At 45.5% G+C, this 26419-nt stretch overlaps 1 protein-coding gene across 1 annotated transcript in view; it reads right to left on the bottom strand.

Annotated features, from left to right (window-relative positions):
- Nucleotides 1-2497: 2497 nt before the first annotated feature.
- Nucleotides 2498-26419, bottom strand: part of SIK2 (salt inducible kinase 2) — a 79337-nt gene continuing 55415 nt past the window's right edge. The window contains exons 7-15 of the mRNA XM_080983428.1: nt 25591-25811; nt 23678-23830; nt 21829-21993; nt 13343-13571; nt 11272-11556; nt 10137-10300; nt 9255-9368; nt 8843-8934; nt 2498-6775 (exon numbers count right to left, since the gene is read on the bottom strand). Coding sequence (XP_080839554.1) covers nt 6208-6775; nt 8843-8934; nt 9255-9368; nt 10137-10300; nt 11272-11556; nt 13343-13571; nt 21829-21993; nt 23678-23830; nt 25591-25811 — 1991 coding nt within the window. The 3' untranslated portion in view covers nt 2498-6207. The remainder of the gene's footprint in view (nt 6776-8842; nt 8935-9254; nt 9369-10136; nt 10301-11271; nt 11557-13342; nt 13572-21828; nt 21994-23677; nt 23831-25590; nt 25812-26419) is intronic.

Raw genomic sequence — 26419 nt, 5'->3', positions numbered from 1 at the left:
CAAAAAAAGGAGAAAAGAAATATACTGCAGAAAAAGGCATCTGGCCTGTGCAGTTTTCTTTGCAGTAGGATGGCCTCAGCAGGGCCTCGCTGAAAGGGCAATGCATACTCTGGCAATTTCAATGCAGGGTATTATTTACCCAGCTGACGTCATTCAGAGCACATTCTCCGCTTCCATTCTCTCTAGAAGCCTCCAGGATATAAGGCACCTGATCGTTTTACTGGCTTGAAAATGCTGGCTAGCCCTTTATATAGAGCAGTGCATGAAGCAGAGGAAGGAAAGAGAGAGAGAGAGAGCGCGTCATCTTGGACTATTTAGGAGAGTAAATAGCCTTCCCAGTTTAATTTGCTTCCTTCTATGCTCCTTGTTGCCAATTCTCCCCTTCCCCAAAACTCCAAATGGATTATTGCAAAAAAAGACAGGTTGCTACTTTTTATGTTCCAAAATCTGAGGGAAAGGTTTCAAACAACTGACATGTCTGTTCCCTTCAAATGTAGACATTAAATCGCTTTTTTAACACATGGAGGATTTTAAAAGAACTCACATGATATGGTCATTAACAATGATATGTTCAGAGAAAGAGCTCAAGTCTACATACTGTATTTTTCTGTGTATAAGACACCCTCTATTTTTGGGGACTCAGATTTAAGAAAATGGGGGAGATGTATCCGTGTATAAGACGCCCCTTAACTTTTGAATTCATTTTTTAGGGAAAAAACCTAGTCTTATACACAGAAAAATATGGTATTCTTGTTTCAGAGAAAAAGTCTCCTTCATCATTTTATCTTAAGAGCAACCTTCCAAAAGAGCAGTTTGTCAGGATAGCAAGTGCATTTACAAAGCCAAACGGTATGAATATGACTGGTTTGTCTTTTTCTCGCAAGTAAGTTCCAACTAGGAATGTGTAGATAAAGCCTGTGCTCATCACGCCATATTTATTTGCCAAGTTGGTGAAGGCTGCTCTAAGGTGTTCCGGAAAACCTCTGCTTGGCTAGCTTGTTAGTAAAATGAGAGCCTGTGCTTTACAAATGAAAACCCATAACGTATTGCAAATATTCCCCCATAGGCAAATGTATTGGTGGGAGGTATACACAGTGATTCACACACAGCCATCTTAAAAAAATCCATCATCCACTGCAGCCAATGAATGGTGGAACTCCCTGCCGTAGGAGACAATGGATACCAGTGATAAAGTAGGACAGAAATGGGACAGGGGCATTGCTTTGCAATTAGTAGCCTCCTCAGGTCATGCCTGCCAATGCTGTGGGGCTAAAGGAGCCGCCATGTACACAGTTGAACTCCTGACCTGTTTAGCCTGCTATAAATGTATGTTCCTGTGCAGATTACAAATGGTTAATATTTTCTTTCTTCAACTTCTCAAATCAGTTTCTTCCATCACACACATTACTGAGTAGAGAGACCTTAAGATTTTATATAACCACACACAGATGTTGTTGCTTATCAAATGTCTCAGATTTGCTAGACGTAGCTTCTGATTAGCGTATGACTTCTCTGCAAAGCCTGGCTCTGCCTTGCACTGAAAAACAAGTCTGAATATAGTATTATTATTTTTTAAGTTCCCTAATTAATCTATGGAATCCTTGCAACTCCCATCGTATCCGGCAAACAGAATTATTTATATCCTAATGGAGAGAAAGTACAAGAAAAGGAGAATCGTTGCAATGACATCTTGTAATGTTGCTCCTGTTTTTCATCAGCATAATATCCTCCCCCCGATGTCAACAACAGAGCGTGAATTGAACAGGGCCGCTTGACACCTTGCTGAAGAAACTACTTTGGCAAGAAGGTGGTTTGCTTTTCATGTTACATATTATATATTTTGCAGAGTATATGTCTGCACTTCCCTGCCAGTGGTGGCACCAAAAATATATTAGGAGGGAAGGTCAGGGCATGGCAAAGGGAGAGAAACAGGGGTGAGATTTGCTCCACACATTAGATTTCTGAAAGGGAAACAATATATTTCCCATTAATGGTTTGATCCTAAAGGTAAAGGGGCAGAGGCACTCCCTCCTGACCCAGTGCTACCTAGGCATTCAGCCGTCTCCTAGCTTTGCTCTACCCTGGCAACTTGACAATTCCACAAAGACCGCTCAAAGTCTATTGCAAGTTAAAAAGCCTGGTTATTTTCCAGGGGTGAAGGTGTGGAGTCCCAAGAGAGAAAATGCCTATGCAGTAGGTGCTTCTGCAGTCCAGGATAGCACTCCTTGCTCAGTCTCTTTCTGGCAGGCTGCCTGCAAAGTAAAAACTCTTCTCACTGTTTGCTTCCAGACCCAAAGGTGGCTGACTATTCTTACAGGACTTGGGAAGGAAGCCTTTTGAGAATCGGGTTTTTCAATTTGTTGCCTACAGGTGCCTTTTGCGTGCAGAATCTCCTCCAGGGGAAAGGCTACCAAACATGGAGTGCAAAGGAACAGAGAAGGCCACTGCAGCTCACCAATTATTTTTTTTATGTATATATATATATATAAAAAAACCAGAAGGTCCATGTTCTTTATTTTGCATTAATACACGGTAATTGCTTTTACAGAGTCCAGCATACCAACTGCGTGTTGATTCTACAGATGGATGCGCCAAAAACCGGCGCTGACCAAACTAGTGCATTTCTCCCAAAGCGAAGACTAAAACCCTTTTAACTCTTCTTAAAAAAATACATTAAAGAACGTACCACACACACATATTGCACTTGTCTCCATATGAAAAATTTGTTTAACCCCCCCGCCCCATGTACATCTCACCAAAGTCTCTTCAAAGGAACCTGTATTAAAACTAATAAAGCTAGTAATTGTTATACAGTAGTATACACAAATCCTCTAACAACAGACATCAACAGCAGACTCGACAGAAGCGGCTATTCTGAAGGAGTAGTTGAGAGAGAGAGAAAGACGGGGAGAGAGAGAGAGAAAGACGGGGAGAGAGAGAGAGAGAGAAGGCAGGCAAGTGCGCTAAGGATATGTAGAGTTAAGAAAAAGGGTTTCCTCTGTTGTAATATAAATGACAACAAATGTTCCGAAACACAAGCTGTTAAGCAGAAGGGGTTAGCTATGCCTGATATAGTTCAACATTCAGAACTTCTGCCCCATCTGCTGAGGTACAAAGCGACTGCCAAGGAAAGTGATGCTTATCACTTCTCTGCACCCGGATATGGAGCTACAGCCACCTCCTGAGGCTGGCTACAGGTTGTGCTCTGGATGCCCCCACCCCACCCAGGGGAAGGAAAAGCTGTGCAGTCCAAAGCTGCGTTATTCCTTGGTGGATCTCTGCTCTTCGGCTGCCTTCTGCAAGGACGTGAGCTGGGATCCTAACAAACCTTACTCCCAGTCGCCACGGAGTAACGTCTTGCAAAGGAGATGCCAGCTCACGAATCTCCTGGGCGTTAAGTCAAGGACCACCAACATACCAGCGCTTATATCTTCCACGCACAATGAAAGCCTCCTCCTATTGTGGGAAACAGCTCCGGAGACTAAGAACATGGGGGGTAGAGTAGACAACGCAAGGTCTGAACGTGGCGTCCAGCCCATCAAGGTTTTGGCTAACATAGACTGTTGCTGCAATGCTCCCGGTGAAAAACTTCTGTGGGTTGGACAGGGTCCAAAGGCTGAGGTTGCTTTCTCCACAGAGCAAAGGGGAGAGGAATGGCTGACCTAAGCTTGCTCACAGCACCACCACCATATGCAAACTGAATAAAGTAAGAGGTTAGCAGCTGGGTGGGCAGGTCTCAAGGGCCAGTGGGGGTTCCTCCCACTGCTTACAAGGAAATAAGGCAGTTGGCGTCAGCTTGGCTGACCTCTCCTCCCCACCCAAAGTGCATAGGATATAGCAGGAAAGGATTTCCTTGCGGGAAAAGCACCTTAAGTCAACGTGCTTCAGCAGTTTACAAGTCAACGGAAGGTTATTAATTCCTGGCTCGTCTCTCAAGAACCCAAAGGTCCCGGTTCCTAAGAGCAAGGATCGTCCACAGAAAGGAATTCCGCAAGGCAAGAGGTCTCTTCAGGACACAGCTCCTTGCTGAATCAAAGCCTGTCTCCAAGTCACTCATTTCTCTGAGAGTTCAAAACTTAACTGAGGCAGGGGGGAATTAATGGCAAAGACAGCAGCTAGGAGCAAACAGTTGGTGTGGCAATTAAAACGGGAAGTTTAAGCATCGCACAGTGTGAATGCGGCACATGGACGAAAATGGGTCAGGAGGGGAGGGGTAAAGTTTCCCCTTGAAGAAGAGAGGCACAGTTCTCACCACCAAGCTGGGCTGCACCATTTCAGACTGTAGGTGGGGGGCAGGGCTGGAGGGGGGCTCACAGGATGGAATGTTCCGCCTTACAAGCCCCCTCCAAATTAGGGCTGAACTGGAAGTTCTCCGTTGGGAACCTTTTGTTTAGAAAACTGGGAAGCCTGACAAGGCACCATTTCAGCAACTTGGGGAGCGAGAGGGCTTGAGGTTTGTGCTTCTTTTCTTTAAAGCATCTGAATATCTTGAAAACAGGTGGTAGCTGCTGCAGAGGTCCTATTGCCAGCTGCTTCCTGCCAGCTGCCTTCCCTCTGCCGCCCCACACCCAGAAGGGCCCAGATGGGGCACTGCCACACCTGCAGCCCAAAGTGGTGCAGCTCAGGCGCCAGTTGAGCCCCTCCGTTGAGAACCAGGCCTACATTTGTCTTCAGCCAGATCGACTTTGCTAATCCATTGTTCTTTGTGCTTAAAACAAATCTGTGTTGTGCTTAAATCTTCATCTGCTCCCAGCAGGATGCTCAGTAACCCGTAGTGCCTTTCCTAACACTGTCACGGCATTTATTATTATCTAAATCCTCTTACGTGACAAATTCAAGGGATCCTCTGTATTCTTTCCTATGGTTTTGTGGCCAGCGTGTCATGCATCGCAAAAGGTCTCGGCCAAACGCTTGATAGAGCAGATTGCCTGTTGAAGTGGTTAACAAGTCAACAGTTATTGATCCTAAATATTGCTGTAATACTTTTTAACATTTCAGATATACTAATGATGAACAAGTCAGAAACACTTAAGGAGAACGTTAAACTTGCATTCCACATGGTGGAATTTGAGCTCTGAAGGGACTTTGGCGTCAGCATGGACATAAACGGGGGATATTTTCTACTTCAGAAAAAGAAAAAAAGAAAAAGCGTAAGAGTCTCAAAATGAACCCAAAAAGGCACAGCACTATCACTTCACATGGGTTTTCTGATAAGCTCATTTTGTTTCATCCTTAAAATGCTAATTCCCTAAATAACTGTCGAAATATACAAAGCCTAAGAAACCAAAAGCAATACACACTGCTTAGTCCAAAGTAAAGTTGCTTCTTCTTTTAAAACAGAAAAGCAACAAAGGGCAGCTTATAACTACTTCTCCAGTGATCACAGCTCCCCCCATGCTCCCCCAAGGGGCAACATTGTATAGCCTCCCCACACACCCCAGGTCTTCCCCACCCCCACACCTCCACCTCCCAATTCTTGTCCATTGATCTTGGAGGGGCTTCCAACACACTTGTAAGTTCTATGAAAATCCTGGACGTCCAACTCCAGCCTTCTTTTGACAACGGTATATGGACCCTTTCATCACAAGATCCAGGGGCTTGTCAGGGTTCTTAAAGATCAGGAATTTCCTGGTGAGAGTCAACAGAAGGAAGTGGAGATTGTGAGAGGCGCCACGTGAGTCCTCTGAGGATCGGCTGCAGTCAAGTTCTACACTGGCAGCTCAGAGAAAGGTTGTTCAATCCCCAGCACGCTACGTTCCTGATTTGCTTCAAGATCAGCACACAACTTTGCAGCGTTCCAATGAAAAATGTATTGCTTTTATTGCCAAGTAGCATGGTGTCGTCCCATGTTCGCTACTCTTCTTGATCCCTTCCAGGCTTCCTCCGACAGGGGCTGCGTGGTTTGCAGATCTCCTTCTTCCCTGCAAGTGTCTCGCCTCTTTCCTTTCAAAGTAGTCCCCTCTTCTATCGAAAGTGCAGTACCTTGCCTCCACAACCCCTGCCATCGAGTTTCCTTGTAGAGCGAGTGACGCTCAGTCATTTCCCTGCTAGTACCAATTTAGGAGGGTTTGTATAGTCATCTGTTAAGGTCAAGGGTTGGGTCACAAACCATGAATTTTAGGGATGGGACGTACATGGAAATCCACATGCATTTCCGTCCTTCACTTCAAACAATCCACCTTCCATCCGCAACACTCCAAAAACTTGCTAGTTCACCAAGACGTAGCCACCATGTTGGGGGTCAACAGTCTCCATCATTTCACAATCAAAGAGCCCTGGCAGCTCCACCAGGCCTAACGCCTCGTAGCTAGACTGGGATCCAGGAGGGTCAGAACTCCGCTGGCTGTCGGTCATTGCTACACTGCTCTGCTGGGTCGGGCCCAGGGGATATTGATGCTGGCTGGCATAGTCTGGCTCAGACGAGGTGCCAACGGGCAATTCGCAAGTCTGATAGGGATACTGCTGCTGCTGCAGGGGGATCTGCGAGGGCAGTCGAGAGGAACCGTGGATCGGGGGTGAGGGTGGCTGGTCAAGTTGAAGCTTCTGGTATTGGCTAAGGAAAGGGTCGTATTGCATTTGTTCGGCAGAAGGCTCCATGACGGGGCTCAGGGGCTGCACCAGACTGAACTGGGGAGGGGGGGGTGGCTGCTGCTCCTCGTGGCATGTGAGGGACAGCTGGCTTGGTCTGGGGTAGGTACTCTCCGCTATTTGCATCTGGTTGAAATACGCCTGCAGCTGGGATTGCTTCTGGAGAAACAGCCGCTTCTGGTGCAACCTGGATTGAGAGAGACCGAGAAAAGTTGGTTCAGCCAGTTTCTTAAAAGCCATGCCACTTTCTTCTCCTCTAGAGGCAAGGATTTTGGATTGCCAAGCTAGCATCAGACATTAAAAAAATGACATCTAGTCTAAAGCTTGGAGCAAGGATCAGAAAACCTATCAGCTGCACTGCCCCCAAATTAATTCAAACTAAGTCTTTTTAAAAACATACTTCAGTTTTTGAATTATTTTCTTTAAGGATCAAGGAAACCAAGATAGACAAACGAACAAACACCGCTGCTCTAATTCTATGCAGTACGCACTTTTAAGCACAGATTTTAAAAGCAGTAAAATATACAAAATGAGCTGAAGGAGGCTTTGGGAGAACCTTGGGGTGACAAATTTTGCATTGGAGGTTTCCAGGTCCACAAGGCAGAGCCATCTCAGCCTGAAGCAAGAAGCAAATACCGTATTTTTCGCACCATAGGGCGCACCGGACCATAGGGCGCACCCAGTTTTTAGGGGGGGAAATCAAGGAAAAAAATATTTTCCCCCCCCTGCCCCAAAGAGCAGCGTACAGGCTGCACACAACCTCTCCCTGCCAGTGGGGTTGCGCGCAGCTATGGAAGAAGGCAAGGCAGCAAGCGGGATGGATCCCGCTCGCTGTTTTGGCTTCCCCTTTAGCCCCGTGCAGCCTCTCCTTGCCGGGAGAGGCTGCGTGGGGCTAAAGAAGCCATAGCCCCGTGCAGCCTCTCCTTGCGGAGGGGTTGCGCGCAGCTATGGAAGAAGGCAAGGCAGCAAGCGGGATGGATCCCGCTCGCTGTTTTGCCTTCCCCTTTAGCCCCATGCAGCCTCTCTTTGCCGGGAGAGGCTGCGTGGGGCTAAAGAAGCCATAGCACCGTGCAGCCTCTCCTTGCGGAGGGGTTGCGCGCAGCTATGGAAGAAGGCAAGGCAGCGAGCGGGATGGATCCCGCTCGCTGTTTTGCCTTCCCCTTTAGCCCCGTGCAGCCTCTCCTTGCAGGGAGAGGCTGCGTGGGGCTAAAGAAGCCATAGCCCCGTGCAGCCTCTCCTTGCGGAGGGGTTGCGCGCAGCTATGGAAGAAGGCAAGGCAGCAAGCGGGATGGATCCCGCTCGCTGTTTTGCCTTCCCCTTTAGCCCCATGCAGCCTCTCCTTGCCGGGAGAGGCTGCGTGGGGCTAAAGAAGCCATAGCCCCGTGCAGCCTCTCCTTGTGGAGGGGTTGCGCGCAGCTATGGAAGAAGGCAAGGCAGCAAGCGGGATGGATCCCGCTCGCTGTTTTGCCTTCCCCTTTAGCCCCATGCAGCCTCTCTTTGCCGGGAGAGGCTGCGTGGGGCTAAAGAAGCCATAGCCCCGTGCAGCCTCTCCTTGCGGAGGGGTTGCGCGCAGCTATGGAAGAAGGCAAGACAGCGAGCGGGATCCATCCCGCTCACTGCTTTGGCTTCCCCTTTAGCCCCGTGCAGCCTCTCCTTGCCGGAGGGGTTGCGCGCAGCTATGGAAGCAGGCAAGGCAGCGAGCGGGATCCATCCCGCTCGCTGTTTTGGCTTCCCCTTTAGCCCCGTGCAGCCTCTCTTTGCCGGGAGACGCTGCGCAGGGCTAAAGAAGCCATAGCCCCGTGGAGCCTCTCCCTGCCGGAGGGGTTGCGCGCGGCTATGGCACAAGCCTGCATTCGCTCTATAGGACGCACACACATTTCCTCTCAATTTTTGGAGAGGAAAAACTGCGTCCAATAGAGCGAAAAATACGGTATGTGAATTCCTTCCCTGCTTTTCGGACTGGCTCACAATTCAATCTGGAGAGGAACACTGCTGACAAGGAGAATGGGGCAGCACACCTACGACAATTCAGTGCTGCCCGCATACACGCACTGAGCGGCAACTGCGAGATCACCTGGGAACCATCCACCCCTCTTATGCTATAAAGAATTGCATTCTTGTGAGCCCTCATCCAAAGACACATTAATCTGGAGGTGGGTGGGAAAGCATCCTAATTAAGCTCCCCCGACTCTTAAAGCAAGCTTATATATACAAGCAGGTCCAAACCAGTGGGCGCTGCTGCCTTCTCGCTCACCTGTGTTCCTGTAACTGCTGCTCCAGGCTCCGGGGTAATTCCTTGCAAAAAACCTGGCAGGCGTTTTGAGCTTTTGAAAGCAGACTGGGCTTCTGAAACAAGGAAGACCCGCTGTATCATCATATACACAATGCTTTATAGTCCTGCTATAATACGTTAGTTGGCTACTGAAATAATGTAGGGACTGAGCTTGCTGGTAAGCCCATCACAACTAGTTTTGCCATGATATGTGCAGCCGGCCACGAGAGCCCCATGGCTTTGTTATTTGAAACCCTGGAGGAGGGGAGAGTAGTGTGTCTTATATCTCGACCCATTTTAGTGGGGAGACAAGAGGGAAGGAGAGGCAGCAGCACTCCCTATAAACGTCTGTGTTGTTTGAAGTGGCCTAACTCTTCCAAAGGTGGCACCGTACCTGGAGTCTGTGCTGCAAGTACTGCGTTTCTAAGCTCTGCCGCCTGGAGAGCAACTGGGGATGGATGCCGTTAGCAAAAGCAGAGGCAGCTTCCTGCTGTTGGGGTGTTTCCTCCTTGGGGGAGAGAGAGAGACAGACAGAGAGAGAGAGAGAAAGAGGGAAAGGATGAACGTGCTGTAGAGACCTTCTGCTGATCCAGAGGCCACATTTCCCACTTAAAACTCTGACAAGTAGCAAAGTCCATCGAAACGAGAGCCGGATCAGGAGCCAGGCAAATGACCTGAATCCAGGTCCAACCCTCTGCCATCCAGCCAGGCTGGAAAGAAGTTTCAAAATCCCCAAGTGCGGTCAGCAAGCCTGCATGTTTGTGAGTGATGCCTGCTTCCTAGAGAATTCACAGGTTGCTGGTGTTATCCAACTAACTTCTACTTAGAGTAGCTCCACTGAACTTAACGAGCCTGTCAGCCACATCTATTAATTTGAACGGATCTCCTCTGAGTAGGAGTCTTTTAGTGGCTCACGTGTTGTATACGCCTGGCCTGCAGAGCTCCCAACCCCTTCCACACAGACCTGAGGTCCACAACCTCCTCATTCCTATACAGTACTCTGAATGCCAATCAAACCCACCCTGGCATCAAGAGGTTTCAGATTTGGAAATGCAGAACTTAAGATGGTAACAAAACCCAGATGAAAGCTAAGGAATTACACCCAGCTCAGATTTGTTGGCTTCTTGTGTGGCAGGTGCCCCAGTTAAGTTTGCTCTCTCTGCCTACCGACACATTCTGACTTCTCTGTGCTGCTTCAGCTGGAGGAGCTTAAGGAGGGCTGCAGGACTCCATGGCTCACAAGAGATATGGCAAACATGCCCCAGAAATGGCGTACCTGCTGGGGACCACTCCTGAGGTCTTGCAGATGGGGAGACGTGGAGGCCAGGGCAGGCTCATCTTCCGACCTCATCTGTTCATAGAACAGCTGGACTTTGTTAAGCTCCAGGATTCCTTTGGTTCGGGCTAGATTCTGAAGGTGCTGCCTAAATGCCACAATTCCTGGATTGAGGACAAGGCAGAGCAGTTTTTAGAAGGAAAGCAATCCCTGGATGTTAAAATTGTGAGCAGCTCTCTGCTTTGAATTGTTAGTTTATTTTGGGGTTTTGCTCACTGCACCTGTGACGTACATGTATTTCCAGGGCATCCACATACAATTTCTACAAAGCTGAAGGTATATATAGAGCAGGGTTTCCTAACCTTGGGTCTCCAGCTGTTTTTGGACTACAATTCCCACCACCCCTGACCAATGGTCCTGCTAGCGAGGGATGATGGGAGTTGTAGTCTAAAAAACAGCTGGAGACCCAAGTTTGAGAAACCCTGATATAGAGGCCCATGTGCACTAGGGAACACCAACAGGTTGCACAAAACAGATGAATATGTAGGCTGCAATCCTAAACACTCTAGGAATAGCTCCAATTGAACTCAATAGGGCTTACTTGTTAGCAGGTTGCACTGTGAGACAGCCCCACAATCCCCTCCTCTCATTCCCACCACCCAAAAAGAAATATGGTGGTAAATAAGAGCATAAGAAGAGCTTGCTGGACCAGGACTGTGGCCCATTTAGTACAGCATCCTGCTTTCACAGCGTCCAGCCAGATGTTCACAGAAAAACTACAAGCAGGACCTGAACACAAGGACGCTTTCCCCTTCTGTGGTTTCCAGAAACTGGTATTCAGAAGTTCTGCTGCCTCTGAATGAGGAGGCAGAGCCTAGACATCATGGCTAGTCGTCATTGATACTTTTATCGTCCATACGTTTAGCATCTTTGTTGTATAGCTCTTGCCATATGCTGAAGTCCTATCTTAACTGTCAGTTTAGAACTGGGGCAGTTCAGGACTTCCTGGCTGCCAGGACAACCATGGGGCCACCCCAAAGCCATCAGCCTAACCCAGGTAGCAGGGCACACCCCACCCAGACTGCCTGCCTCAACAGCTGCAGCCCATACACCTTGATTTCTTAACAGAAGGTACCTTGCGTTAGGGATGTGTCTGAGGCTCTGCGCCCCTCTCGGAAGCTGACAGGGGAACGGTTGTGGGCTTCTCGTTTGTGGGAGGCCAGAGCCTGCATGGCGGGATTAGCGGGTCTCAGGCCTATGAAAGGAGGCGTCATCCTAGGAGCTGGCTGATTGGCAAGTACCATTTCTTTCAGGGAAGGAGTGTCTTCTAGAAAGTTGAGGTCTCTCTGGATGGATCCCATGTCATATTCAGAGTCGACGCTGCTCAAGGACTGGTTCTCATCCATGGAAAAGACTTTCCCTTTAGAACACAGGAAAATCCATAGTCAGTGGAATGAGCAATCACCTACCAAAGCAAACTAAGCTGCTGTGTCTAAAGCCGTGTCTCTAGTGGCTAGCTGGAACATGTTAAGATAGCCTCCAAAAGAGGAAGGCTGCATTGCTTTAGCCCTTTTCCAACACTGCAGAAACAGACAGGTTCAAACAATGATGGCAGATGGCCGTGTGAATTGGAACAGTCAGACAAAATATGCTACCACCTGGAATTTTTTATTTTCACATTTGGAAAGTGAAAAAGCCGCCTTTTAAGGACAAGTCATTTTGGTTTTCTTCTTAAAATTGCCCAAAACGCACTGGGAGCTGAATACTGCTTTTCTACTACAGCAATTGTGAACAGATATGACACATATTTGGAAAGGAGCACACACAACCTTCTCACGTTTAGAGGGAAAAAATCATGCAAACACTTTCGCATGAAGTCACAAGGGGCATTTGCCAGGCAGTTGCTTCTCTGCGATTCCAGCCTTGCTTATCGCAATATATACACACACTGTGTACGTGGCGAGGCTGGAACGTAGCAAGGGCATCTGAAGGTCGATGCTCTAAACATTACAATGAAACTCTCCTGTATACTGGTTTACATTATGACCCTCTTGGTGTCTCCACAGATGCTGTTTGCTCAACAGCAATTTTGGCAGAATGATTCTTGCTGCGTCACCACTGTGATTTTTTAAAGCAGATTTGAGGGTGGAGGAATTCCACACACACACCGCAGTTACTGAACAAGCACCGATAAGTTCTCAAGTGATGGTGGAAGAGCAGCCTCCTCCCATTTGCACAGGAATGATGGAGAGATGTTCTCCTGGGGGCTATACCACTGGCTCCCAGTGCTATGAAACATTCACTAACTGGTGGCTCCTTAGCTGACACTGTTTGCTCTTCCCAGCCTTTGAACACTGTCATGAGATTGCTTGGCAAAACAAGCAGAAACCATCTGTACATTTATCATTCTTATCTTCCTACAAAGCAAATTCATTGTTGGCTCCAAGGTAATAACTGCACCCCCCCCCCCCCCCGTGCACACAGGGCTTGTCTTTGTTGGCTGCTAAATTCAGTGAGGCATGAAAATTAGGCCAAGACCTCAAAATCCCCCCACCCTCTGCCTCAAGTTGCCTTCAGTGTATAACCAAACTTCTCTCTTCCTGGAAGTCCACCACAGGCCCCTTAAAATCATAGAATCAGAGTTGGAAGGGACCCTGAGGGTCATCTAGTCCAACCCCCTGCAATGCTGGAATCTCAGCTAAAGCATCCATAACAGATGGCCATCCAACCTCTGCTTAAAAACCTCCAAGGAACGAAGAGTCCACCACCTCCTGGGGGAAACTGTTCCACTGTCAAACAGCTCTTACTGTCAGAAAGTTCTTCCCGATGTTTAGCCAGAAACTCATTTCTTGCAACTTGAAGCCATTGGTTTGAGTCCCACCCTCCAGAGCAGGAGAAAACAAGCTTTTCCCCTCTTCCATGTGCACCTGCTCTCAGTCTACAACATACCACAGTTGGAATTAGGTGGATTCACATAAGGAATACTATCCTGACCTAGGGCAGGACTGGACCAGCCCAACCAGCCAGCCAACTTGGTGCCCTTCAGATATTTTTGACTACAACTCCCATTAGCCCCAGGCAGCACGGGACCTGTTTGGATGGGAGCTGAAGCCCAAAACATCTGGAGGGTACCAGGCTGGGGATGAACCAGCTGAGCTGTGGCATCACTCCAACTTCCTAGGCTCCAGCCTGGACCACTTACTTACCTGTGCCCGGCATGACAACCAGTTGATTGGTTACTTCTGCCAGAGTGTGACGCCTCTTCCCACAGCGAGTGGCTTGCAGGGCTGCAAACGCTTGAGCAGGATCCTCTTCCGACTCTCCCTCTGTCTCTATCCCTTCATCAATGGAAGTCTCCATCATACTGCTTGGCAGGGACTGGCATCCTTTCCTCCCCATCATTGGGGGGATGGGATCCAACAGGCAGCCATTCACCTAATGCATTAAGAAAAGGAGGGTGAGGAGAACCACAAACATACAATATCTACTTAGTGGCACTTGTATGCAAAGACTCTATGACATTTGAAATCTCTGTCAAGTGAGAGACAATTATGATACTGAGCAGCATCCGAAAACACAGTAGAGGCAATCTGTTGATTGAATACAACCAGAGTGCTACAAACCATGATGCTGCTTGATAAAATGTCAAGAGCAGAGCTGGCAAGACACACCAGAGAGAGAGAGAGAGAGAGAGAGAGAGAGAGAGAGAGAGAGAAAACGAACAGTGAGAGTTGGTCTTTTCTTACAGGGCCATCTTTTCCTGGTGAAAACAGGAACACTAACTCAGGAGAAATCCCCCACCCTACTCTTAGGCAGGTAGCATAAGTTAAACTACTGACAGACAACCCTCTCTCCATTCTCTGGTGCTTCTCTGTGGCAGCTACCTTCCAGAAAACAACCACCTCCCATGAGCATTTGTCACAGCAATGAAAAGGTCCAGCAACTTCATACCAGCTCAGGATTACTAGCTAGCTAGAGAGCTGCGCTGCTTCCTCTCAGGGGCTACGGACTAGGGCACAATTGAGTAGGAACTCTCCTGTGCAACCCCCATGAACAGGCTTAGGTGCTCTTGCCCATTTGGGCCTTGCGGAGGAGATGTTCCCAGAATGCTGTGCCCCAGGTGCCCTGCTCTTCCAATAAAGAGGCCTCCCAGCCAGCTGATGAGTGACCTTGCTGCTCTTGACTAATTCCCAGACACTTAAGCAGCTGTTCCTGAATTCCATCAAGAAATCTGTCTCAGGGGATCAGCTTCAAAATTAGCTAATTGCTGAACTGCTGAGGTTGGGCCAAGTTCCCGTTTCTCTAGGAGATTGCACTGATACCTAAAAAATACATGGGAACATATCTTGGATAGGGCTCCAATTCTGGGGTGAGGGGAGCATGTTCTCTGTGACCCCCCCCCCTTGGAGAAACACATTCGGCGACCTCTAAAATGGAGCCTTGGTGTGTGTTTTTTAAAAAAATGACACCCAAAAAAATCTTAAATGATGTCAGCAAAAAAATAAAGGGGAAAAAATAATAATTTGCATCAACTTTGTGCATCTGCGCCCCCCCCCCCCCGATTTCACATATGAACCTGATGACAAATTGGCTCCACAAGGCAGCACTGAAGGTTGATTCTGCAAGGTGTGGAAGCAAAAATCCAGAGCAACTCTGCACCTGATTGAAGGGAACTTTCTCAGGTCAAATGAAACTCTATGTGTTTTACCCAGACATTTGTGTGTTGCGTCAACCCCAGAAATACCTGTTGGGCTGCTCTGGCAACAGATTTTGATGCAAGTGAAAGTACTTCAGATTCTGCCTTATGATGGAGCTACTTTCATCTTTGCTTACGTGCAGGATGTTAAATGCTTTGATATCGTTACTGATTTCAATATGGTAAATCAGTTTTCTTCTTGTTGCAGTTGCTTAAAAACCCACCCAGGTTTAAAGGGGTTTTGAAAATCACCTTGCAGAAGACCTTGCATCTGTTCAGGCTCCTATAGCTGGTGGCTACCTCCCTAGGATAGGCAGTGCCACAACTCCCTTTGAAACATATGCAGGGAACCTGCTCATCTCCACATGTCATCTCCACCAGCACCAGCAAATGCTCAGGGGTGAGAGTAGGTACAGTCTCACAGGACCCAGCTAACAACAGTAGATTAAAGACACTGGTGTCTCGGCCAGATAGCACAATAACGTCCATACCATGACTTCCCTTGGACCCAGAAATGACTTTTGTTTGTTTCCTATACTGAGACACTGAAAGACTAACCAAAGCAACTTCCATGTCTAACAGAAGGCAGTTTTGCAATCTGCCAACTGCAGGAGACAAGAACATTTCAGAGGCAACCCTGATCCCACAGCCGGGTTACGGGAGCGCCGCTGTTTGTTTTACCACAGGACGTCTAGCTGACACTTCCAGCTACAACTACATTCAGGACACAGGGTTTTGTGTGGTGTTGCCTGCACTGGCCATAGCTTAGCCTCTAAAAGGAACCTGCGCTGGGAAGAGCATGCATGCAGGCAGGCGTCTCCCCCCTCTCCCTTAAGATATGAAGGGTGGCCTCTGCCTTCATCTGGATTAAGAGTTGCAAGCCTGTACATGTGGAGACATCTCTGGGGGAAAGCTCCTTGCGCTGCTGTCATCAGACCAGGGAACGAAGCCAAGATACACCAGCCCCATGGTGATGACTGCAACAAATACGGTAAACCGTGTCAAGCCCCGCTTGCTAGATTGGATTTGACAATCAAGCACAGAAGAAAAACAGGTTCAGGACAGCACCTCCTGTATAAGCAGGTCTTAGTATTTTAAGAAGCACAGCTGTAAAATGAGAGGGTGAGCTTCCATGTTTCCCTGCTCCTCTGAGGCAATGCTTTCTCTTAAGCCCTATAGCTGCTAACTCAGCAATGGAGCTGTGTGTTATGCTGGGCAGGCTGTTTCCTGGAACACGAAGACAGCAACAAAAGTTTTGCGGCTGGCACCACGCTACCACCCGCATCACAACAAGAATCAAGTTATCCGTTAACAGCCGGGCTGGTTAAGCAGCAGCCAAAGGCATAGACAACTTAATTCAGTCAGCAGACACGACACAGGACAAACAATTCAGCAAAACTAAGTGCCAGTGTTAAGACAGGTTTCCTAGATTTTACTGTTCAGGTTGCTTGGAGCAAGTAAAAAACAACAACAACCTTAATAGCTGCTATAAGAGAAATCTCCTGGATTAAAGAGGGAGGGGTTCCACAATATGCCTGAATGCTTTTGCCACTCCAAACTGTGCATGAGATTAGACTAGAGTTTGCCAAGAATCAGGGTATTGTATAGTAACAGCCCTGTTCACGTTTATCCAGCCTTATCAGAGGCAGAAAGCTATACTACACCTCACTAAAACTAACTGCTTACAGATCTCTTGATCCTTGTGTTTAGAAATGGTGGTAACGCTCTAAATATCGCATCCGAGGAGAATAATTTCGGTGTCAGGCATGCTGATTAGAAAGGGTATTCAGGTGTCGATCCCCCCTGGTCCCAATGGAAGACTATGGACTGCCAGATCACCTTAGGCAAGACCCTCTGAAAGAGAGGTAACTGACCCCAAGATGCATTTTTTTTGGGGGGGGTTACTTCTGATGCCTGCTCCTCTTATTTTAGCACCGCAGCATGAAGCTAGCTGTGCGGGAAGCAGCCACATTCATAAGCTGTCATATAAAAAGCACAGACGCGTATTTATGAATGATGAAAGAAACCGAACTAATAATTATAAGCCTCTTTTGTGTCATCTGGTGGTACAGGACGACACTGGGCTAGACAGGCCAAGTACATGCTGCTCTTATATATAGAAGTCTCCCATCCTGGCAAGCCCTAAATCAAGGGTGTCATTTGAATCTGATGGCATAAAACACACCAATATCAATGAGGCAATGACTGTGCAAGAACAGAACGTGTCATTACGTAGGTATACACACACCACAGAAACGTGTTTCTGGCCTATTTTGTGCTCTTGTCGTCACAAAGGCTCCGGAATATTTTTCTCCTGCCAGCTCACATCCATTCTGGTTAATTCCCACTTCCCTTCAAGACCCATCACCACAGACCTCTCAGCTTGATGTGTGAATGTGCAAAGCTCACTGGAGCAACTGTACCTTTGCACAATTGTGGATCTGTCACATCCGATTAGTCAGGTTTAGTGCCAGCCTGTTAGCGGCAGAGGAGCACGAAGTTTATACAAGTTTTCTTGTATTAACGACAGGAGCCAAAATCTAAAGGGACTGCAGCTGAACTAGTGATTCTCCGGAGCAGATTGTGAATTTCGACTTACAAAGTGGGAGAATAAAAAACAAAAAAAACAAAGGCTTTAGAGACAGAAGGTCTTTAATATTTTTTGACAACTTGAAGGTCCCAGCAAGCTTGTTACTGCTCATGAAGTGAACTAAAAGCAAACATTAATAACACCATTTCAATTAAAGCATCTTGCTGCCTGCCAAGTTTCCAATATCACATAATGTAAACAGGCAGGAAAACTGCAATTACAGCTGAAAATTAACATGGAAATTCTCAGCTTACAAGGAAATTTGGGGAAGGGGGACTCATTTTGCAACTGCAGTCAAGCATACCTGCAAGTTTACATAAAGAAGTCTAAGGCTGGCTGCAAATAAGCAGCCTCAACACTGTGAGTGTAAACTAAAACTCATGAGGGTCCTTGTCAGCATAAACAGCAACGAGCCTTGCAGCACCTTAAAGACTAACAGATTTCGCTTATGCCATAATAAATCTGTTAGCCCTTACGGTGCCACAAGCCTCTTGGTTGTTTATGCTGCAACAGAGATTCCGCACAGCTACCCCGCTGGAAACTTTTCAGCAGAAGGCTTTGTATCTGCAAGGACTGAAGAAACCTCTATGTGACAAGAGCTGGTTAATTTCTACTAAGTAACAAGGCTGACTGGGCATCAGAAGCTGTAACCAAAAAAAGTATGACAAACTCCCTCCTGGCCCAGCTTAATATCATCATCTCACTGTGTGTAAAAGGTAGAGCTGTCCACTTGGGAGAGGAAGCAGTTTGCAACAGGCCTGACTTCTTAAGAAGCTGTTTTTTAGCCAGTGAAAACCGGTGCTGCAGCTGCCCTGAAGTCAGCTGAGTTGTGAACACACAGTCAGCTGCTTCAGGCACCCTGTTTATCTTGTGGCATAGGAAACCACACCACTGTGAAACGCAAGGGCCTTTCTGCACTGTCCACCCTAGGAAAATGCCTGCAGGTCTCCCACACTTCCTGCTGCTGTGAAGTAGCCAATAAGCCCAGTTCACACAGGCCTCTGTTAGCTGCCCACTTCTGATAAGTGGAGACACCTCTGGTGGGAAACCACAGTGAGGACAACAGCCAGACAACCGCCATCAATAAATGGGGAGCCTTCATGCACCACCACAAGCAGACTGTGAAAGGCAAAAGCAAACACAGCCCTCCCCATACCTCCAAAACACAAAAACCAAGAACTGACTTTTTGCTCTGAAAATTTCTAGGAAGATTTCGTTAAAGCAGCTCATGGGATCAGTTAATGCCATATCAACAGAAAATAATAAAACATATAAACACTACTAAACCTAACAGCAAGTGTGGTCAAAATCTTTAAATACCACTAAATTCCAGGGTGAAAAAAGCAATACGAAGTCGGTGCCTAGCAGGTAGATATAGGGATTTCCTCAAATGAGGGGCCACCACAGAAAAGGCATTCTCCCTCAAAGCCACTCACCAATTTTTAAAAGTGGGGCAGGCAGAGCAGGGGCTCTGATGAAGATCTGAATGCTCAGACAGAACTTTGCTCAAAAGTAGTAGCCAGTGAAGATCTTTAAGTCATACAAGTTCACAGTATTAGTTGCTATATTCTGCATGAGTTTAAGTGCCTAAACTATCTCTCCTACAAATGCATTTTAAAGGACATAGAATGCTGGTCAACTAAAGGCCTGGTTGAAGAGGAACTTTTTCGCCAGGTGCCTAAAGGTGTATAATGAAGGGACCAGGCTACGTTTCCTGGGGAGAGTATTCCATAAATGAGGAGCCACTGCAGAAAAGGCCCATTCTCTCTTTTTTTAAAAAAAAAACATTAATTTTTAAAAATACTTATCCATCATACAAACAATCATTGAATAAAATGAACAAATAATACAAAAACAGAAGATACAAAAACAAAATTACAAGGATGTAAACATAATAACATAAACTACAATCAAAAATATAAAACATTATATTCTCCTAAAAAAGGAAAAAGAAGAACAAAAAATAATATCAAGAAGAAGAAGAAGAAAAATTGACTTTCAACTAACTCCATGTGGATCTTTATTCCTCAAATCACTGGTTGTCTGTAATGATTAAATTTTTGGAGAAATATTCTAATTATCGGTACCTGTGAGATTTTTATTCTAAGCTAAACCAAGTATGAATCTGGGAATCAGTTCTCTTTATATAATTTATAAAGACTTCCCACTCTCTCCTTATTTTCTCATTAGAATAAATTTCTTATTAAACCTGGAAGTTTGGCCAGCTCAAGATATTCTGACAGCTTAAGAACCCATTCTTCTTTTGTCGGTGTTATGTTACTTTCCAATGTTTAGCAATTATTATCCTGGCCGCCGTTACTGCACACAAAAATATTCCTTTGGTTTCTTTTGGGATGTCTGTTGTTAATAGGCCCAATAAAAACATTTCCGGTTTTCTTGGGGAAAGTATGTCTTAACATTTTCTTTAATTCTTCATAAATGGTATTCCCAAAATTTTTAATTTTAGGGGAATGTCCACCACATATGGAAGAAATTCCCTTCTTTAAGTTTGCACCTCCAACACTTTCCACTAGTGTTTTGGTACATTTTAGCCAATTTTGAGGGTGTAAGATACCATCTGTACATCATTTTTTTTTAAAAAAAATTCTTTTATTGTATAACATGTCGTAAATCTTATGTCTCTTTCCCATAAATTTCCCCATTTTTCTAATTCAACTGTATAACCAAAATCTTGTGCCCATTCGCCCATGACATCTTTAACCTCTTCGTCTCTTAATGCCAATTTAATAATAGTTTATACATTCTGGATCAATTTTTTATCATCATTTATAATCAATTCTTCAGATAATTCAGATAATTTCTTATCAAATCCTTTTACTTTCTTGTCTTCCTCAAAAACTGCATTTAATTGATGGTATTGTAACCAGCCTATTCCTATATGTCTTCTTGTTTCATATTTTTTCATTTGTAATCTATTATTTACTTCCTCTAAAAGATCTTTATATGTCAACCAATTTGAATCCATATGTTTTCTTTTTACTGCCTCTACCTCCATTGGTTACAACCATCATGGAGTTTTTGGTTCTAATAATTTTTTGTTCTTTTCCCAAACTTCATGTAAGGCTTTCCTAATAATGTGATTTAGGAATCCTTTGTTAATTTTTACTTTATTATAACCCAGGCATCCGTGCCACCCCACTATATTATCCCAGCCCTCAATATCCAATAATTTGGTATTCTTGAAGATCATCCATTCCTTGAGCCAGACCAGGCAGGCAGCTTCGTAGTAGATCCTAAAATCTGGCATTCAAAACCCTCCTCTGTCTTTGGTGTCTGTTAATAATTTAAATTTAATTCTAGGTTTTTTGTCCTGCCAAATGTATTTCACCAAATACCTGTGCCATTCCTTAAAATAATTTAAGTCATTATGAACTGGAATTGATTGAAAAAGGAACAGTATTTTTGGTAAAACTACCATCTTGATTGTAGAAATTCTTTCACACAATGTGAGTTTTAATTTGCTCCAGATTTCTAAGTCTTTCTTAATTTAATGTTTTTCATGGTTATCCAAAATCCTAAATACTTTGCTCTGTTGGTGATTTTAAGTCCTGTTTCTATTTCTAACTTTACTTTTTCTTGTATATCTACATTTTTTTTTACCAAGAGTTTTGTTTTTCCTTTATTAACTTTAAATCCTGATAATTGTCCAAATTCCTTTGTTTCTCCCAATATTGCTACAATACTCTCTGGTTTCCTGTTGTAATTATTAGATTGTCTGCGAAGGCTCTTACCTTAGAGGCCCTTTGTCCCAATTTAATTCCTTCTATTCTAGGGTCTTCTCTTATTGCTTTCAAATATACTTCCAGTAAAAAAGAGGAGAGGAGAAAGAGGGCAGCCCTGTCTTGTTCCCTTAGAGATACTAAAAGCTTCTGATGTTTCACCACTGATAGTCTGGCCTTTTGGGAATTATAAATCACTTTTATACTACTACATATTTTCTTGCCCAAACTCATAATTTCCAAAGTTTTTTGCATGAATACCCACGAAACATTATCAAATGCTTTCTCTGCATCCACCAAGGTCAGGGCTGCAGAAAAGGCCCATTCTCGTGTTGCCACCCTTGGGACCTCTCGTGGAGGAGGCACACAATGAAAGGCCTCAGGTGATGGGCCTCACTGGCGCATGGTCCCTGGAAGGATGCCCACAAGGGGATTTGGCCCTTGGGCTGAAAAAGGTTCCCCACCCCCGATATAAGCCTCTCAGTCTTTTGTAGATGCTTCCTGTGCTAACAAACAGCTCACTATTAAGCTCCTTAATGCTAAGCTCAGTTGCTTCAGCATTACTCGGCTCAGCTATGAATCTAACTCCTCCTCCAAGCACCGATCGCGGACAATTCCAAAGGTCTAGGAGACTTAAATATGGCATGTGAGAATTGCAGAGCTTACCTTTGGTGTGTCGATTCTCTCTTCCTCCATGAAAGCCGATTCTGCCTGGCAGGCAGAAGGGGGAAAAGAGAAAGCTTCAGCAGTGGAAGTTGGTGGGAGGCCAGGAGACCTTAGCAGCCTGACATTCTGGGGGCGCAGGTTGACGGGAGCTACGGAAGCCTGGGCCTACAAAGAGTAAGAGAAACAAAGAACAGTTTGTTAGAAGGCATGCAAAGAAAACAGAAATGAAACCAGGAAGTATCGGACATGGGATGGAGCACAACAATAACAACCCCTGGAGAATAATAGAAGTGGTGGGATCTCAACCTGTGAGGCAAAACTAGCCTAACATAGGCGGGGAAAGGAGAATGACCAATACACAAGACTGAACTGCTCACACCAAACGTTTCTCAGAGAAGAACAAAGAAGTGAAGTGCTGGTCTTGCGTTTTAGAGCTAGAATGCTTTTAGCAAGACCTTCTTGCCCTGCCTAGAGCTACAGAAGGTTCTGCACTTCAGACTGTGCATGCCTAGTCACACTTGTGGGACTGTGCGGAGGCCATAAGGAAGAATGAGGGCTTCTCCAAGGGCTAAAAGCTAGATTGTGCCTTCACTGTTATTTTAAGCGTGTGCTGGTTTAATGCTCACTTTATTGGCGTCATGCTGATTAAATAAAGAGTCAGAGGCTGTGAGATGCCTGCCAGCAAGGGGATTGCAACATCCACAACATTAACCGTCAGTGTATATTAAACATCTCAAACTGCCAATGCTAAGCACAACATACTTGGTTTCTATACATTTAAACACGAAACAAAACATGGGAGTTTGCAAAATATGAGAATATTTGGGGATCTGTTGGGAACGATAAACTACTGCCATTTATCATATTATACAAAGGACAAACTTCAAAATAGCATATTTGTGTGAGTGAGTGAGTGAAGCTCTGATGCCACCCAATGTTTTGCTCCTTAAATGTCTGAGTGACATTCAGCTGCAATCTTATCAGGGCTTCTGAAGCCAAGGCAGAGCCTGCAGGAACACCGTGATAAAAGTTCCGCAGTGCCATGCAGTCAACTTGTTTTACCAATGAGTTTTGAAAGCACTTTAATGGCTTGATTGCTTTCCAGACCAACAGCTGGTTCGTGAGCGTGTTAATGTGGGCCAGTGCTTGGTCTGTGGCTTCAAGATCTAACATTGCCTGTGACTTGCCAGTCAGGAGAATCACAACAGCTGCCCAAAGCTAAGCATTGGCATGGGGAAAGCCATCAGCTAAATAACGCCAAATGAATACTATGTGCTCAGATTCACATACATCACAGTCATGCTTAGAATGATCCTGTATGGAAGGACAGCACTGCCATTCCCATATTGCAGATTATGGAGAAGGTTGGTTGGGTGAGGCTGAGAGAGATATTGGCCAGCCTAAGGTTAGTGAGTTCACAGCATAGGCAAGATGGGAGACTTTCTGGTTTGTGCTCTTAGCCAAAATACCAGCACTCATTACAGAGGAATGAAACAACACTTTATTGCCTTTGCTCAAATTTTGGTGCATCTGATCAGCTTCAGGCAAAATCACCAAGGAAAATAACTGCCTAGGTCCCCCTCTTACTGATTTTCCTATTGCTGCAGCAAACTGAACCACTTTCTGGAACTGGACTGTTGTGACTGACTTTTCACCCTTCTTAAAAAAGAACCACAGTCAAAGGAGGCTTCCATGATATGCAGGCCCTTTATATATTCAACTAGGTTCCAGGTCTAAAAATACAGGTTGCTGGTGGGGGGGGGGTGTCTGTCTGGGTAGGAAGAAGAGCTCTGTGACTGAACACTGACTGGCTTGTGTGGTAACAACTGTGCCTAGAACAGGGAGTTACCTTGGCGACTGTTTGCTCAGCGATTGTGCTCGGTCGTCGCTGGCGGGAATCGAGCCGCTGCTCCACAGGGAAGCTACTGCGATGTGACTTGAGCCTCTCTATGAGCAAGTAATAGATAGCAGCAAAGTGGTTGTAGCTCTTGTCCTGCAAGGACTGAGAAGAGAACAGGCACCCAAAGGTTAAATCAGGACAAATACAGTGCTACCTCGGGTTACATATGCTTCAGGTTACAGACTCCACTAACCCAGAAATATTACCTCGGGTTAAGAACTTTGCTTCAGGATGAGAACAAAAATCGTGCTCCGGCGGTGTGGCAGCAGCAGGAGGCCCCATTAGCTAAAGTGGTGCTTCAGGTTAAGAACAGTTTCAGGTTAAGAACTGACCTCCGGAACAAATTAAGTACTTAACCTGAGGTACCACTGTAATATCTGTCACCTTTCTCCAATGTGTGAGAGACTGCCACAGCTATATGCGTACAGAAAGGTGCGGTGTTCCACTGAACAACATTTCCTTGGGAGGAGTGTGAGTCTTTCTTTTTCTTTCCCTAGAGTCGAACTGGGCTGCATGTTTGGGACTGGGAAGGAGTTTTCACCTAGTTGAGATAAGCTGGCGAAGGAGGGAGGGGAGATGCCTGCTGTGTGTTGATCAGCTCTTTGATGGGACTGCATAAATATGTTTTCCATAAGCACATCCTACAGTGTCATTTGGGCGACTGGGTGGCAGAACAAAACACGTTTTAATCCCTTCTAGCTCCAAATTCTGTTCCCAGCCCAAAATGACAATGCTAATTGGGCCCTGGGACCTCATATTGGCTTTAGTGCAGTTTTACAAAAGTGTCAGTTGCACAAATGAACTGTCAGCAATGCATGTGTCTGTGCCTGTTTATTAACCCTTAAAAAACAAACACAAAACAGTACCACCTAGCCCAGGGATGGAGAACCTTGTGGCCCTCCAGATATTGCTGGACTACAGTTCCCATTACCACTGAGCCCTGCTTGATGGGAGCTGAACTCTTGGAGGGCCACAGGTTCCTTAACCTAGGCTATTCCACATTTTGAGCCACAATGGGAAATGGAGCCCTGAGCGAAAAGGCTCAAGGCTTCATTGCCCCCTGCCCTCCCTCCTGCCAACTTTCTGGCAGGAAGCATTAATACTGCAGACTCCACACTGGCTAAAAATATCAACCATTTTGAAGGAAGTGATCACACAGACTCCTCAGGGAGCTTTTCAGCGTTTATTTCTGGTAAGAGACTTGATTTGGAATCCTAGCCGAGACACCAAAAATAAAGACAACTGGCTGCTTTTCTAAGGGTTGTGTTTTTTTTTACTTTGTCAGATCTCACATTTTAGAAGCTTAAAGCAAAGTGAGGTACGTTTCCTGTTTTGTGCCCCTTGTTATCCTCAAATTTCCCAAAACTTGCCCTGTAAATATATAATGAAGAATAGGCACATGTGAACATTTTCACCACTCTAGGCTATAAAAGACAGGAAGGCTTGGCAGTGAAAGTTTAAGAAAATCAAACACTATCTCCAGAAAAATATGAATTGTATTTCTCACTTTAAAAAAAGAAGGGGCTACAATATTCCACAGTACAATCAAAGCTGAGTGTACCTTGGCAAAATCAGCTGTGGGAATTACTGGCAAAGTGTCCCTTTCCTGATGGTTTGAGATGTGCATGCTAGAATATACCCATTAAACTCCACCAGGTGGTTTCCCACTCCTCACTCCCTCTACCCTGCAAATTCATTTCCCAAAGGCATTAGGCTCATTTAGTCTCTTGCACCATTATGTTACTGGTTTGACCTTCCCACAATAGCTCCAGCAAAGGTGAAAAACTTGGAAGATACCAGACAGACCTGTAAAGTAGGGACTGTAAATGAGCTTCCACCCGAACAACAAAAGACTGTGTTACCTCAATGGTTTTTTGTTGGTCTATTCCCAAGCTGTGCATCAGCCGCAGAACTTGTTCATTGTATTCTCCAATTGATGGCTCATTCTCTTGTCCTTGGGGATAGAGAATAGGTCTCTGAACAGGAACCTCTACCAGCATCCACTTGTGCTCTTTGATCTGAGCAATTGTCAGCCTCTTGGATGGATCCAGGACCAGCATCCTCCGGATAAGATGCTCACACTCTACATGGACAGAGGAGGGGTGAAAAGTTCAGACTGATACAGCTAGTATGGGATCTATCTGCATTGTTAGCCTGTGTCAATGTAAGCTGGGTGACTATTAGCAATAGGAAACTGCTTAATTCAGATGCCAAATACTACTGCTAAAAATAAAAATAATATTGAAAGAGGTCTTTAATTTGTATAAAGAACAAAACCCATTTCTCCTACAGGTGAGCAATTAGGGGAAACAGCACAATTATTTCTAACTGCAGGCACAATAAAAGGAATAATAGTAATTCTTCATACCCATGGGACTGACTGAATTGCACAAAAGGGCTACGTTTGCATTAACCAATGAAGTTTCAGAACAGAAAAAAACTGTTTTGTTTTTTAAGCTCCCCATTCCAAGTATGTGTTCTTGCAGTTCTGACTTGCTTGTTGCAGTGCCTACTACAGCTGCAAGAAATCACTGCCCCCTGCCCAGTTGTTATGGAAATTGTGGAAAGGAGCACCATCATGGCATCGTACCACAATATTTTATTTTAAACATTTTTGTGCTGTAGGCCACCAAGGCAGTTAAAAGGAAAATGAAATACCCAGAAACCAGTTGAAACAATAGCAGAATTAAA

This window comes from Podarcis pityusensis (genome assembly GCF_964106645.2).
Source record: "Podarcis pityusensis genome assembly, chromosome: 15".
In the NCBI taxonomy this organism is placed as follows: domain Eukaryota; kingdom Metazoa; phylum Chordata; class Lepidosauria; order Squamata; family Lacertidae; genus Podarcis; species Podarcis pityusensis.
Note: the sequence above shows the minus strand (reverse complement) of the source record. Positions and strands in the feature narration are given on the sequence as shown.